Genomic DNA, 15286 nt, shown 5'->3' with positions numbered 1-15286 from the left:
ATTTAAAGTTATAAGTCATAGTGTCCGTCTCCTAAAATTAGCATGTAATGGTTCTCAATTCTGTTCAAATTTCATACTTGCATTGTGGGGCCAGTCATGGTTTCCCACACGAAGTTATTGGTTTTATCAGCCCGTGGGAGGTGATGGCTAGAGCCAAGCCGTGACCAAGATTTGAGCTCGCAACCTTCCAATAGTGAGTGACTACACACATACAAACCCAAGATCGTGGGGAAGCTACCCACACACATCTTGAAATAAGTGGAGGGATTTTTTTTTTCTTCAACATAAATAATTACACACCCTTCTTTGGTTCTTTCGGTAAAGTCACGTAGAATGAGAATACAATAATAAATTAATAAAATAACACAATAAAATTCTCACGACGTTTCGGCCACAACGCGCTGTCCTCCAGACAGTCTCGTCCCTTCACCTGATGAAGGCCGCTTGTGTTGTGGCCGAAACGTCGTGAGAATTTTATCGTGTTATTTTATTTTATCAATTTATTATTGTATTCTCATTCTGCGTGACTTTACCGAACGAACCAAAGAAGATGAATCCTTGCAGTCACGAAAGCTTTCAATAAAAAATTACACACCCGTTCTGGGACAAATTACACACCCGTTCTGGGACAAATTACACACCCGTTCTGGGACAAGGAGAGTATGCGGAGGTGAGGAAGCCAGCTGGACCCCAGTGTCTGCAAGGAGCTGATGCCGTTGTCATCCAGGTACAGTTCGCTCAAGAGCACCTGGTTCCGTAGTGGAGGGATCTGCACAAATGCGAGAAACACATTTGCATTCACAAGCTTTAAAGTGAGCAAGTTCCATACAGCAGTTCAATATTCATGTGTAGTACTTTTGTTAGCACGGGTAAAACAATTGGCGGAAATAGGTTTACAATATGTCCATGGGATGTATGATGTGTGTCCGTGCGTTGTCATGATTTAAGGTTTTTCATATATGTTACATCTGTGACTGGTTGGAGGGGGACCAACCGTGTATCAAGAGAGATATGCCTGCTATAGAACTGTCCGCTAGCAAAATATAAATGTGCTAAGATATATAATTAACATTTCATAGTTTGTTTGAAACGTGCTTACTTTATATAAAGCTTATTTTTACTTGACGTTTTTTTACGATATCTTCACAAACGTTCAGCTTTGGTGCATTGTGATGAGTGCTCAACTCATGATTATAGGAATAATTCAAATATGTGAATTAGTAGATAACCCATCACAGCAGAAAAATGCAGGCTGAAAACAAATGTATTTACCAATATACAAAGACGTGCAGTGCATGTACAAAAGGTCTTAGCTTTATCCAGACCACCAGCTCAAAATAACTGAATGTGTTGCCATTTTGTCATTCATACCAACGTCAGTTATTTTGAATTGGAGGTCTGAATAAGGCTGATAACTTTTGTACATGCAATGCCTACACACACACCTTTGTGTACATTTAAATCTAATCCTAAGATTGCCAGTTGAAATAATATAATTCCAATTTCCATCCCATCATCATCCCAATGGTCAATAACAGTACCACTTCGTGGGAAATCAGCAGTGATTGTCTCATGAAAAGAAGTGCGCATATTGCCATTTAACTACCAGCAATTACATGAAAGCAATGCTTTTATCTTGATGCTTGCTGGTACCACCAGTTTAGGTATAGTGAGCAATTGACTTGACAACCACAGGCACCTTTCAGAACTGCCGCGACGTACAGTCTCCCTGCTAACCTGGGTGAGGTTGTTGCCCCGCGCGTGCACCGTGCGGAGCAATGCGCAGTCCCGTATGCCCTCCAGCGAGGAGAGCTGGTTGTGTGAGCAGTCCAAGTGCACCAGCCGGGGAAGCTCGCTCAGCCCAGCTGTGCTCACCAGCTGATTATGGTCCACATGCAGCCACTGCAGCTTCTTCTGCCACTCCAAACCGCCTGCCGTAGAGTGCACAGCAAGAGCGTCATGCTGTGCTTTCACGACCACTTGCAAGCAGGCTCAGGCAAGCTCAGGAGCGGTGCTCGGCAGAGCTCGGATCTTGCCCCTATTGTACAGAGCCAAGCAGGTTCATGGGTTCAGATCCTCCTGCCCTTACCTTCTCACACCCTCACTACCCTCTGTAGCTGGACAGTAGCAATCATAACAAAGCATTGTTATTAATAACACTCAATGCAGGCTTGGGTTAAGTTAGGCTATCCCAAGCAAAATATATTATTGCAATACCCTTCTGCATTTTCTTTTTTATAATGGCATACCAGAGGTCGCTCTTCTTACTTCGGAGTTGACCCAGTAATGTGACCACTGGCTCCAACAGCAGTCCGGGTGAAATGCGGGGTTTACTCATGAAAGCAAGCTGGTCAATTATGTTTACCATATTCACTGAGACTGAGGTTCATGAAATTCAGCTGTCTACTTCAAATGCGATTTCAGGAGTTGAGTCAAGCCATGATCCTTAAGGGGTCATTAAATGAGCACCAGGTTGTGTAAATTGGTCGCTGATCTATGGAAAGAATGGCCCGTGTCATAATTCTGTGGAATGGTTACCACTGGCTCAGGGCTGCCAACTATGATGAAGTTTTATCCCACACTCCTTTGTGCAGAGAGGCACTTTTACTTTACTCGACAAATACAGTTAAGCTTATCTGAATGCGTAGGTTTTCACAGCCAATGTTGTGATTCATAAATGATGTTGGGGTTAGGCCATATAATGATCTCGCCAAATTTGTGTTGTTAAAACCGTCTACCAAGCAACATAGCCAAACAAATTAAATTGTCATATGCACGAGTTTGTCATACACCAATTATTATTGTTTCCGCTCACCGGTGAGTTGAACAATTTTCACAACCAAATTTAACAATTAGATGCAATGTTTCGCATGAAACTGCACGTCTCGGGTTTTCAAGACAAATATCCAGGAAGTAAGAATAAAATCTAAAAAGTCAGAATGCTTGTACATAGAACAATCACGTTGTATGGCTGTGTCGGGTGGTGGAGGAACTTAATGACACAAATTTTGACAGATCATTATGTGACCTAACCAAAAAATAATTATTAACAAGGAATATGCCGAAAGTCATCATGAGAGACAAAAGGTGATGGTGTTTGGCATTCAGGCTGTGGTGTCGCAGTTGTGAACCGCTTATGCTGGTGTGTCGCGGTGATAGTGAATACACAAACACTGCCGGCACAAACCTATCCTTGTGATGTTGTTGTGGGAGAGCTCCAACAATGTAAGGTTGGTGCATCCTTCTAAACCGTGAATCGAGGTGAGATGGTTGTGAGACAGCAGAAGGACTTCCAGGTTTTCTAGGTCTTGGCAGTTCACAGTCTCAATGCTGTTGTCCTGCAAAACTCACAGAGAATATCATATTACACATATCTATTATACGAATCTAGCATTGTAATAACTTGTGTTTTACTACCTATGAAGGAAATCACCTGGAAATGTATAAAAGTATTAAAATACGAGTATTTAATGGTAACTAGCAGTCTGTCACCTCTATTACGTCAAATACTGTAACACATTGTCACGTGATAACCCAAACTAACTCCATTACCCTGTCCGTTACATGTACGTACTGCAGGAATGAGTATTACAATGTAACTCTTGTAAAATACTTTTTTTTATCTATGTTAAATATCACTACGTGTAATGTTAACGTGTTTAGTGGCGATACCTGAGTGTCGATAACTCTGAGTCCCTTGCAGTTGTTGACCCCGTCCAGAGCCAACAGGCCACAGCGATTGAGCCTCAAAGACTGCAGATTGGGACACTGAGCCAGCGTGCTCAGATTGCAGCCAGGCAGGTCTTGCAAACAAACTGTTGTGACCTGAATAAGTAACAACCATTAATTAAACCAAGGGAGTTTTGCACAACCAACATATTTAGCATCACATCTCATATATGTATTTACTGAAAGCACTGCACTGGTGTGATATATTGCTTTCAACATGGTTAATGGCGTAATGTAGATTACATAGCGGCATGGAAACCAATTCTGTTGGCTAAAGGTGATTTTAAATTACGTAAAAATGTAACTCGGCTTGCTGCCAAAGCTAAATTGTAAACATTTTACTTAAATTGAATGCCAATTTAACCTATGCATTTATATCATTATTTATATTGCATGGTACATCTATGTTACATTTTAATTCAACCATATCCCAATTGCACTATCGGCTTTTAGCCACACAGCAAAGCATGTTTGTAATCCACAACCGCCCTACAAGACTTTGCCTAACAAACCAAAATCAAGCTGTGTTTGAGCAAATAAAGCGTCAAATAAAAGTTGAACGGTATTTTTTTATGCAGTAAATAAAATAAAATGCATGTCCATCACATATGTCCAGGAAAGTCTTACTGAGCCTCTAATATTCGTCATTTACATATGGGAGGAATCAGAAACACCTGGGGGATAAACCCATACACTCATGTGGATAACATAAAAAAGTTTGCACAGACAGGTCAAACATATCTATGTGACCTGTAGATTACTGGCATGTGGCACCAGGCCCAGCACAACAGCATTCGCAATGGTCTTATTCAATAATACCTGGTGAATTGAAGATCTCAAGCCCCCTTTTAGTATCTGCTCCACAGACAGTGGGGTGAGATGTTTTGCTGCAGAGTTCTTTCGTGGTCTTTTTTTACGTAAATCTTTACCTCGGCTCTCCGCCACAATTCTCGACCAAGGCTTGCAGGTTTTCATCCAGGCAAGCCTCCGTGCCTCGACTGCATCCGAAAGAGTCCAGCTAGAAGCGTAGCTTTGCATCTCCCCTTGGTGTTCAACTACAGTTAACTTTCCATCAATGTTGCGTTGTGGGATGTCCATGTGCTCGGATGTAGTTACTTCTTCATCTGGGGTAATGCTCAAATCCTTCTTGCAAGGTTGCAAGACCGCGGTTGTATCAATTATCCGTCCTTTTTTCATCACTTGTTCTCTGTTTGATCTATATCCTTCCTTCACATCCATGCACTTCACATCAATGCTCATCGCACTCTCTTGTGGTGTGCACCGCTTTGCTTGCGTTGGACTTTCCAGTTGCTCTGCCTCAGAGATGCTTTCCTCTGGTTCGTGATTTTTACATTTTATTTTCTCTCCTTCTAGCTTCTTGATTTCTTCTTCTTTCTCGTCTGCTCGCATTCTCTCCTCCTCTTCCCGTTTCCTCCTCTCCTCTTCCTCGTCCTGTTTTCGCTTTCTTTCTTCTCTTTTCCTTCTCTTTTCTTCCTGTTTTCCCTTTACTTCTTCTCGTTTCCTTCTGTTCGCTGCTTCTTCTTCTTCATCATCTCGTTTTCTCTTTTCCTCTTCTCGCTGCCGTTCTTGTTCCTCCTCCAACTTGCGCCGTTCGCCTTCCCTCCTTTTCACTTCTTCTCGCTGCAATCTCTCCGTCTCTATTCGCAAGCGCTCTTCTTCCAGCCTCTTCCGCTCTTCCTCCTTCTGTCTCTCATACTCCATCCTCCTTCTCTCGGCCTCGTCAAGCCTTCTTTTCTCCTCCGCCTGCCTTTGCTTCATCTCCTCTTCTTCTTTTCGTCGCCGTTCTTCCTCCTTTCTCTTCCGCTCCTCCTCTTCCCTCTGCAGCCTTTCTCGTCTGTCCCGCTCCTCCTTTTCCCTTCTGAGAGCAAGTTCTTTTTCTTTCCTGAGCTCTTCTCGTCTTGCTGCTATCAAGGGCGCGTATATTTTCCGTGTTCTGTAGGCTTTGAATAGGGCCTGGATCTTGAGTGCTGCGGGCTGCTGCCTGTCGAGTTGTTCTTGTCTGTCTTTCGCAAGCCTCTGCTCAAGTTCTTTCTTCTCATGATCAATTTGTTCCTGAAAGCGCGCAATTTCAGCCTTGGAAATGCGCATGCATAAGATACAAAAGGGATGCAGAAATATCAGTTACATTAGAATGTACGAGTTATTTCACGAAGGTAATTTTGTACATGTCATTTCACTTGATGAAATGTGTAGATGATTGAGCAACACATAAACATTATGTTTAGCATGGTCTCCACATGTTGTGTAAATACAATAGTTTACTTGACTCTTTGGAAGACTTTGAGGACAATTACCGTATTTTCCCGCATATAACCCGCGGGATATACCACTTTTTACAAACAAAACAAGACCCTGCGGGGTATATGGAGGTGCGGGCTATCCCAAAAATATTTTACACGTGTGACATGTCATGACTCGTTAGATTTTTTCATGTTAGGACTATCCACTATGCAACACTTACCTTTGACTAAAGCACTGCTGAATAAACCACTCACACTAAAATTGCACACGTTATCACGTTTTAAATGAAATGCTTGTGCAATTAAACGACAATGTTTGAAGTGCCCGCACTGTTTACCGGCGACGGGAGAGCTGTGGGGAGAGGTGGGGGTTGGGGGGTGGGGCAGCTGGGGGGAGAGAGAGGTGGGGGTTGGGGGGTGGGGCAGCTGGGGGGAGAGAGAGGTGGGGGTTGGGGCAGCTGGGGGGAGAGAGAGGTGGGGGTTGGGGGGTGGGGCAGCTGGGGGGAGAGAGAGGTGGGGGTTGGTGGGTGGGGCAGCTGGGGGGAGAGAGAGGTGGGGGTTGGGGGGTGGGGCAGCTGGGGGGAGAGAGAGGTGGGGGTTGGGGCAGCTGGGGGGAGAGAGAGGTGGGGGTTGGGGGGTAGGGCAGCTGGGGGGAGAGGTGAGGGTTGGGGGGTGGGGCAGCTGGGGGGAGAGGTGGGGGTTGGGGGGTGGGGCAGCTGGGGGGAGAGAGTGGTGGGGGGGTTGGGCAGCTGGGGGGAGAGAGAGGTGGGGGTTGGGGGGTGGGGCAGCTGGGGGGAGAGAGAGGTGGGGGTTGGGGGGTGGGGCAGCTGGGGGGAGAGAGAGGTGGGGGTTGGGGGGTGGGGCAGCTGGGGGGAGAGAGAGGTGGGGGTTGGGGGGTGGGGCAGCTGGGGGGAGAGAGAGGTGGGGGTTGGTGGGTGGGGCAGCTGGGGGGAGAGAGGTGGGGGTTGGGGGGTGGGGCAGCTGGGGGGAGAGAGAGGTGGGGGTTGGGGGGGCAGCTGGGGGGAGAGGGGGGGGCGAGGCGACGGCGTTACCGTAGTGCCGCTATTATCTGCGCAGTGCGCAATCTACCAGTGCTAAAACTACTTACTTATCTACCAGTTATGTGTTACTTATTTATTGGATATTTACTTTTGTTACTTATTTACTGTTTTAAGTTCACTCGTTTCCGGTTAGTTTGTTTTCTTTGTGAACGTTATGACTTTAATGTTAACAATTGATAGTGGAATGTATTCCAAATGTAAACTTCGTATTGATATGCGGTAACGACGTTAAATATATGAATGCATGAGGGGTATATGGAGGTGCGGGCTATCTGAAATTTGTTTTACACAAAACGCTATTTTTTGCGGGGTATATGCGTCTGCGGGTTATATGTGTCTGCGGGTTATATGCGTATGCGGGCTATATGCGGGAAAATACGGTAACCATCGTGAAAGTCAGTTCAGGGCAACATTTTATAAATCAGGAACACTTTTAGAGCACAATGTCCCTTTCTTTGAATGATGTCACAGGGTCTCTAAGATTGTCATGAAAGTGCAAAGAAGGTGATAATAATACAAACTACAATTCCATGAAGTGATCCATTGGCACATTAGTGAGAACCCTCACCATGAATGTCCTCATATAGACCTATTTATGTCATAATCTGGAGTAACTTTTTGTGTTTAGTTTGTTATCCATACCCCGCACCTCGGATTAGCACGGTTGGTTACGTACAGTGCGAAAGAAGTTCAACATGCATACATGCAACATGAACAACAGACATTGCTAGCTACACATATTGGATCTATTTCAGGTCAATGTGATTGTCACACTTTCAAAGCAATCACCATACCTCATAGTTTCTCATTTCCGCTTCAAATGACTTTTGATTTTCACGTTCTACTTCTTCCACCTTTGCTTGTTGGAGCTGCATGTAATCAATCACAGATAAAACCATCGACTAAGATAATGTACATACATTGGAGTAAAATCAGCAAAGTTAAACTATTCTCCCGCTCAAACATGCATTGGGTCATGCTCAACTGTTGGCTGTCATGAACTACAATTTCATATGAAAATGGCAGGGGCCGGTCGATCTAAACTATCACCACTGCCGAATTACCACAAATTAGTGAACGTTTTATCAACCCCAGAAGAATGATGGGCTGAGTCAACCCCTGATCAGGATATGAATTTAAACCTCATCAATGCGAATCGAGCATGCTACATACTGTATGACCTACACTATATGGCATAATATGTAAAGTAAATCAATGCAGATTTTATTATATTGTCCAAGATTATATTTTGCAAGAATTCTAGCTGCATTGACTTAATGTACGATTCATGTTTGATGGAAAAATGTTGAATAACATACAAATATGCATTGAATGCATAACAACTCTAAGCCATTTGCAAAATTGCCAGTTCAAAATAACTGCATGTGTGGCCAATTTGTTTTAGAACACCAACTTAATAAATTGAGAAAACGTGGCTGGAAAAATGGCCATATTTACTGAAATGTGCAGACTATTTTCTGTAGGACTTTGATAGAAAATACTCATTTGTCAACACGTCAATTATAAATCTGAAATTCGGGAAATGGAGGTAATGGAAGAAAGAAGTCCAATCATCTGTTTTATGTTATCCACTTATTGGCATTACGTGGGAGACATTTCAAGTTCTACAATACCAGCCACTGTTTGTTAATGAAAGTCAGTGTCTCCCTTCACAAATGAGTAATTGGCTGGTACTTATCACCATTGGCTTCCCTGAGCCAGTGGTAGACATTACACATCCCCCTACTTGGGACCAGTCTCTCTATTGGGTGGTCACTGTAAACTTAACACAATGGTATTCATTTAAACCATGGAGAATAATGCGCTGAGTAGACCCCATCCATTATTTGAACTTGCGACCTTGTGATTACGAGCCTAGCACTCAAGCACTACTGCTTGCTCATACCACTCCTGGCAGAAGTGCCTCCACTCGAAGGATCTCTTAGATTTAACAACATACATAGATGTGCATTGCATGTAGAACATCTCTCAGTCCGAGGGTATTGTGCCCACTCTTTGAGGCTGGCCAGACATCTTGAGAGAATTGGGAGAACCCAGGCTTTACTCCACCACACACGACCTCCTGTTCGAGGCGACTGTGGTGTACATTTCAGTCCAGTGTGCTAACCATCACATCATGGCAGCATCTCTTGCCTGATATCACTTGAAAAATAAAACCAAGTTGTACAACACCAGCCACTGCGTTGTATTTCAGTACGCGGGAGATAATGCCAGTTGAGTGATACCAGCCACTGCTTTGTGTTGCTTGGCAAGGTGTGGCAACTAGGAATGTACCAGCCGCTGCCGCTGCAAGTCCATCTCTTCCTGCTCGTCCTGCTCCTGTCTCGCGCGGCGGTGCTGCTCGTGTTCAGGCTGCCCGTGGGCTCTGCCACCGGCTCCCACGAGTCTCTTCGCCTCCTCGCTGGCACCTGCCGTCTCCGCTATAGAATCCGTCCCGGCACTGGTATGTCCCTTAATATCTGCAAGAGCGAATTTATAACATATTGTATAGATGGGTTGGCTGTACACGTAACTTTAAATTGATGCTTGTAATGCTTAGGTGTAACAAACAGTATGACTTATTAGATACGTGTCTTTTTCCAAGGTCGTTTATAAACAATTATTGCTCAGGAGATAGAACAAGAACCAATTACATTCAGCGCTGTAAACATTCTTAATAAAACCACATATCATCTCTGAAGTAGAGATCCTGTCTCCTCTGAGTTAATACCCTCATCGAATACACCTTTTTTTATGTGGCAATGACAAACAATAATGAACTTAATTAGTTTTAATCGATGGAGTCTAGTGATACGTAGAGTCGCTGCTCAAATTGCGCACAGGAAGCAAGGAAGGCTGCTTATGCAAGTGTGTCAATTAAAGTTGAGATAGAATAATAAATTGATAAAATAAAATAACACAATATTTTATCAATTTATTATTTTATTCTCATTCTACGTGACTTTACCGAAAGAACCAAAGAAGATGAATCCTTGAAGTCACGAAAGCTTTAAATCGAAAAAAGTTGAGATAGGTTCATTTTTTGATTACCACTTCAGGGAAATGTCTTTCTCATTTATAACATAGCTATGTGGTGTGAACATGGTAAACAGACTTAGTATGGCCATACCCAGCAGCGAGGTTGCAATAGTAGATAGCAGAGATATGAAGTGAACCACACAGATTGCACAGATAAACAAAGACATATCATATATGAGAAACATGGCAAATGCAAAGACCTTGAGAAAAGTCCTGAAATATCCCTTCTGTGGCTGACAAGATACAGCAGTTTGTATTGCAATTTCGGAAATTAGGTGAACTATTACATGATATATCAAGTCAAAGTGTCTGCATGTTTAAATAAGTATTGGGCAGCACTGATGTCATTGGTAGGAATGAGTCAGTGGTGGTAATTCCACATTCCTACCAAGGGGGCCAGTATACCCTTGGAGTTGCCACTGCTGACTTCCAAAGGTACTCACTATTGACTCCAGAGGGATGATAAGATTGATTAAACTCCTGACTGGGATTTGATATTGTGATATTCTGAATTGTGAGCCAAGCACTCAACAACTGAATATTATATTCGAAGAGATTTCATAATTAAATATAATATCATTGATTAACTAGATTAATAACCCACTGAGATTATTTCTCATAAAAATACACCTGCAAAACCACTGATATTCATTGATCATTTCTATTATGATGTATTTCGTGTAAATTATGTTTTACAACTAGGATGTGGTATGTGACACTGATACACAGATGCCTACTATTGTGACTGATGTTCAAGTTCACGATCATCATTTTTACTGCTCTTTGTTAAATTCCCTTCTAGCCCTAACTATGGAAAGGTGGATTTGTGATCATTGGCGAAGAACTGTCTATTGATACAAGCACCACCCCACATTTGCTTGAGCAGGGATACACTTTGCCTGTTTGATGATAGTGTAATCCCACATACAAAAACATATGAACACATGGCTGTCAGGATTGAGTGTGCAAATAAATACAAATAGATGCAAATGAAATAACAAGTGCAAAAATACTCGTTCATTTAAGAGATTTACAGCAGCAGTGTGCATGTCAGAATTAATAATGCATAGTCAGTGATTCCACCACATGGGGGCACATTTGTTTGGTATAATGAGGAGTTTGTAAGGGTGAATTCATGCATCATGGTATGTATAAATCACCGCGGACAGACCTAATGCTAATGGAACATCTTGTTATCATTATAAACCATTTTGTATTAAATCTGGCTCGAATATTACGTTCACCATTCGGGCTATATTTTATCCTTTGTGACGTGACCTAATTTCGATGTGCAGCCATATAGCTCGAAGGTAATAGCTTTGTGTGGTTTTACAAATCTATTTCACTGGGCTGTGAAAACATATGCGAAAAAATGCCATGATATAAAATTACATCAATTTTATACATATAAAGTAGAAATCCCCTCATCTGCATTTAATGAGTGGTCATCATTGCAAATACAAAAAGTTATCGCTTCAGACATCCTGTTGTCTGCTATGTTGTGGTTAAAAATACAAGTCATGTCCATGTACAGCACCATTTTGTCAATCCATTGCTGGATGAGGACCTCCCTACATCTTGAGGGATATTTGACCACATTTCACCACAAGTTGTGGGTTGAAGATGGAAATGCAAAACAGCAATGTATATTTATGCACTACCTTCTACTGTCCATAACGTCTATTGTACCCGTATGTTATGCATGGTGTTCACCCATCAAGCCACTATCCAGGCTCCACCCAGCTTATCTTAAAATATTAGATGATTTTTCGGTGATTTGGAAAACGCAGATCATATCAGTCTAACGGCTAAAGCTTTCGAAGCAAGGCACGGGTGAACTCAACTGTGCCTTGGATAAGTCTCCATTGCACAGATGACTCTCTTCTGCTCACCTGCAATAGTAAGCCATTAAACCTGCTCTGAACCACAATATTGCACACACAAGGAAGTTACCCAGCCGGTAAACCAATGAATTATGACACACTATAAGCCATTCTCTAGAGTTACTTCAGTGTTTTCTCAGTATTGATATGAAGCAGAATGTTTTTTACGGAAATCTCTGCAGACAGCAGAGCTGCATGCTCTGTTGATGAATGATTCAGGTACAGACACCACAGAATTTCCAAAATAGACATCTCTTATAACAAATACACAAGTTATTATGCTGTGTAGACAAGTTCTTCTAACTCTCATTACATTTATCATCATTCTCATCAGACATCATAAATCCACTCCTGGGTGAAGGCGCCCCCAAGCCTCAAGATGTACAGGCCAAATTGAATAATAACATTTTCATGTGATGAGTTTTATTATTATACGGTCATACTCACAAGACTCGTTCATAACATGTTTTTGTTTACATTGGAAAACTTGCTTTTCCCAGGTTAATGTGTCTGGTTGAAATGCAGGTTCTTTGTACTGCTGGTCCAAATAATTTATTACAGGAAACAGCACATTGAGTCACACAGCCACCCATAAATAACATTAATTTCAAAATACGTTTCGCAATGCTAAATATACTTATTCATAATAAATATACTTACTTAGGAACACATCAGCATCTGTTTCGCGGCCACTAATGTCCTCTTTCCCAGCAGCAGGGGGCAATGAAGAGTCACATTCTTCTGATGCCTCTTCACAGCTCTGCCGTTCATATTCCTCCAATTCCGACAAAACCTACGGTGACAAAATAATGGAAGACTGGCGTGGGAACAACTGGGAGAGCACCATCATCGGAAACAAGCATCTCATTGAGGATCCCAATCGTCCAGACCTCAGGAAGCTTACTGCCCCACAATCAGTGGGTTTCTTTATATAGTCTCAAAACTGTCCACACAAGGTGCGATCACCTTTTCACAAAGCAAAAATAAATCACCCAAATGCAACTGTGGTACACCACAACTAATTTTGTAACAGATCGTGAACTCGTGTCCACCGTGCGTGATCTCCGAGGGCACGACTGGTTGATATTCGATGTTCTTGTAAGTCACAAGCTGGATTTACAACTTAAACATCAATTCATAATTCCTACTGAATTCATAGCCAAAAACAAGATGTAAAAAAAAATGTTGTAATATAGAATCCAAGCCTTCAAGTGTTGCAAATAACTGAACTTAAATATATAATTGTCCACTGTATGTTGTTATGTGATTCTAAAATGGATGCAATATTGCCACATATCTAGGGTTAACCTACCCTTTTCTTTAGGACCTCAGGATCTTCACCATATTCCTTGGCTAATTCCTCAAGTAATATGTGAGACTTAAATGAAACTGGAGCCCAGTTGTCTGCAAGGAAAGATATGACAAGTGGAGACGTTATTTTTGTAATAATCGCATGTGATACAAAAATTTGATTAAATATTGAGTAAGGGATTTTACTGTGACACTAGTTATCAACCATAGTGAACTACACACGATCAAATAAGCTGAGCACAATTAACATTGCACTTAACAGGGAGATCAAAAATAAATGGTAACATCAATAGAACAAAAATGGATTAGCAACTGGTTACATGCCTGGCAGATGCTGAGTGAAAATACAGGTGGTCTGAAAAGTGAAAAATGGTTCACAAAAAATAGGAGCCAGAATAATAGTGTTCAGATTAACTACGGGAAAAAAACTAGGTATGCATTCCACACTATAGGTATAAAAATGACATGACTAATCTCGATATGTTGTCCCTCAGTACATCCATCAATGATGCGATTAAATAAAACAAATAAAAAAATACATTAGACGTTAAAGTGAAAAGGTCCCCATCCTCTAAGAAGCATGTCCATGGGTGGCCCTGAGTCTATTAATAATTACATTTTCCATGGCCAGTGCCTATATCTCTATAGGACAACCGCTATTGACTCACTAGAAAGTGATATTAATTTCAGTAACTAGAAAAGGGTATGGGCTGAGTAAAACACAGACCAGGAATTTAACTTGCAACCTTTCATCATGAATTGACATTGTGGCTGTACCAAGATTAATTATTATCCGTCAGTAAATATGTTATAACAAAGTTTGAGGCTTTGGTAGGAGTTGTAAGGGATCTGCAATTCAGGAAGGTTCAGGAAAACGTATACATTTATACTGGATTTGTTTTAGCATAAACATTATTTCGTCTCATACTCAGGTAGGGCTCCTCCTCGTGCAACTTATTGTAGATGTCTTCTGCATCCTCAGCTCTGCTCTTCACTCTTTCCATGTACATGAGCACTGTGTCAGGCAGGGCTTCCTCTTCAGGCTTATCAATGTACACACATCAGAAAAACGTTACAATCATTAATAGGGGTAATGGTAGTGATGATTGCTAATTGAGCATTGTTATTTGACTCCTACCCATAATAAAATAAACTTTTCATGAATCAGCATGGTTGCCATTGCAAGTCAAAGGATACTAATATTCTGCATGAGGATACAAAGATTCTGCATGTTCATTGTCCTTTTATGTACTTTCGTAATCCTCCCCCCCGATTGATTCCAACTGCACTATTGACATTGTGTCATGAGGCAAAACATATTTTCTATGTTGTTAATTCTCTAAACTGGAATATAGACTAATTCAGTGCAAAACCGAAGTCAATATGAAGGGTTTTTGTGCAGTTGTTCGTGGGAGGTTGCTCAGATTAGTGCCTATGATCTCAGTAATGCCAGCTGAGCGCTCTAACCTCTGAGCCACCCAGCCACCTCAAATCTCCATGCTCAAAACAATTAATGAATATACACATCAAGACAAACAGTTGACCTTTATTCAATTGTTACGCAAAGTAGTATAGCTTATTTGGCAGATAAGCACACACAAAGGTACATACTGTATGCATGGTGAATTTCTTTTGCACCGTACGCAGACATGCTAATCGCAGGTGCGTACGGACAACTAAACACAAAAGTTAATTTCTAAATAAATGCGTTTTCAATCCTGATTGAAAATTGCATAGTCCCAGTGGCATCCTAATATTACAGACGACTGCAGAAGCGCATCTGAAAGCCGGCGACGCAGTGAGCGTCTTTGTTCGATGCGCAGCCAAAACCCTTTGCGAGGATGACCGGAGTTCACGTGACAGTTTATGCTCCTTGGCGAGATCAGCAAGGTATTGTGGTTCATTTGTGGCACGCGCTTTGTGTTTAATGAGTGCGACCTTATAACGGTATAGGCAGATATGCGACAGGGTCGGATATGTGAACGTTTACGGCAAGTGACAG

General features: G+C 42.0%; 1 protein-coding gene across 10 annotated transcripts in view; it reads right to left on the bottom strand.

Moving 5' to 3' along the window:
* LRRIQ1 (leucine rich repeats and IQ motif containing 1) overlaps window positions 1–15286 on the bottom strand; it is a 118898-nt gene that overhangs the window by 95350 nt on the left and 8262 nt on the right. For all 10 annotated transcript variants that reach the window (XM_076065276.1, XM_076065272.1, XM_076065278.1 and 7 more), the window contains exons 3-12: window positions 14213–14327; window positions 13286–13377; window positions 12634–12766; window positions 9347–9531; window positions 7846–7920; window positions 4549–5823; window positions 3673–3825; window positions 3188–3338; window positions 1738–1931; window positions 642–769 (exon numbers count right to left, since the gene is read on the bottom strand). In XM_076065276.1, coding sequence (XP_075921391.1) covers window positions 642–769; window positions 1738–1931; window positions 3188–3338; window positions 3673–3825; window positions 4549–5823; window positions 7846–7920; window positions 9347–9531; window positions 12634–12766; window positions 13286–13377; window positions 14213–14327 — 2501 coding nt within the window. The remainder of the gene's footprint in view (window positions 1–641; window positions 770–1737; window positions 1932–3187; window positions 3339–3672; window positions 3826–4548; window positions 5824–7845; window positions 7921–9346; window positions 9532–12633; window positions 12767–13285; window positions 13378–14212; window positions 14328–15286) is intronic.

This window comes from Petromyzon marinus, chromosome 7 (assembly GCF_048934315.1).
Source record: "Petromyzon marinus isolate PM22_M1 ecotype Great Lakes invasive population chromosome 7, UKy_Petmar_22M1.pri1.0, whole genome shotgun sequence".
NCBI lineage: Eukaryota > Metazoa > Chordata > Hyperoartia > Petromyzontiformes > Petromyzontidae > Petromyzon > Petromyzon marinus.
This window is presented reverse-complemented; position numbering and strand designations above follow the sequence as displayed.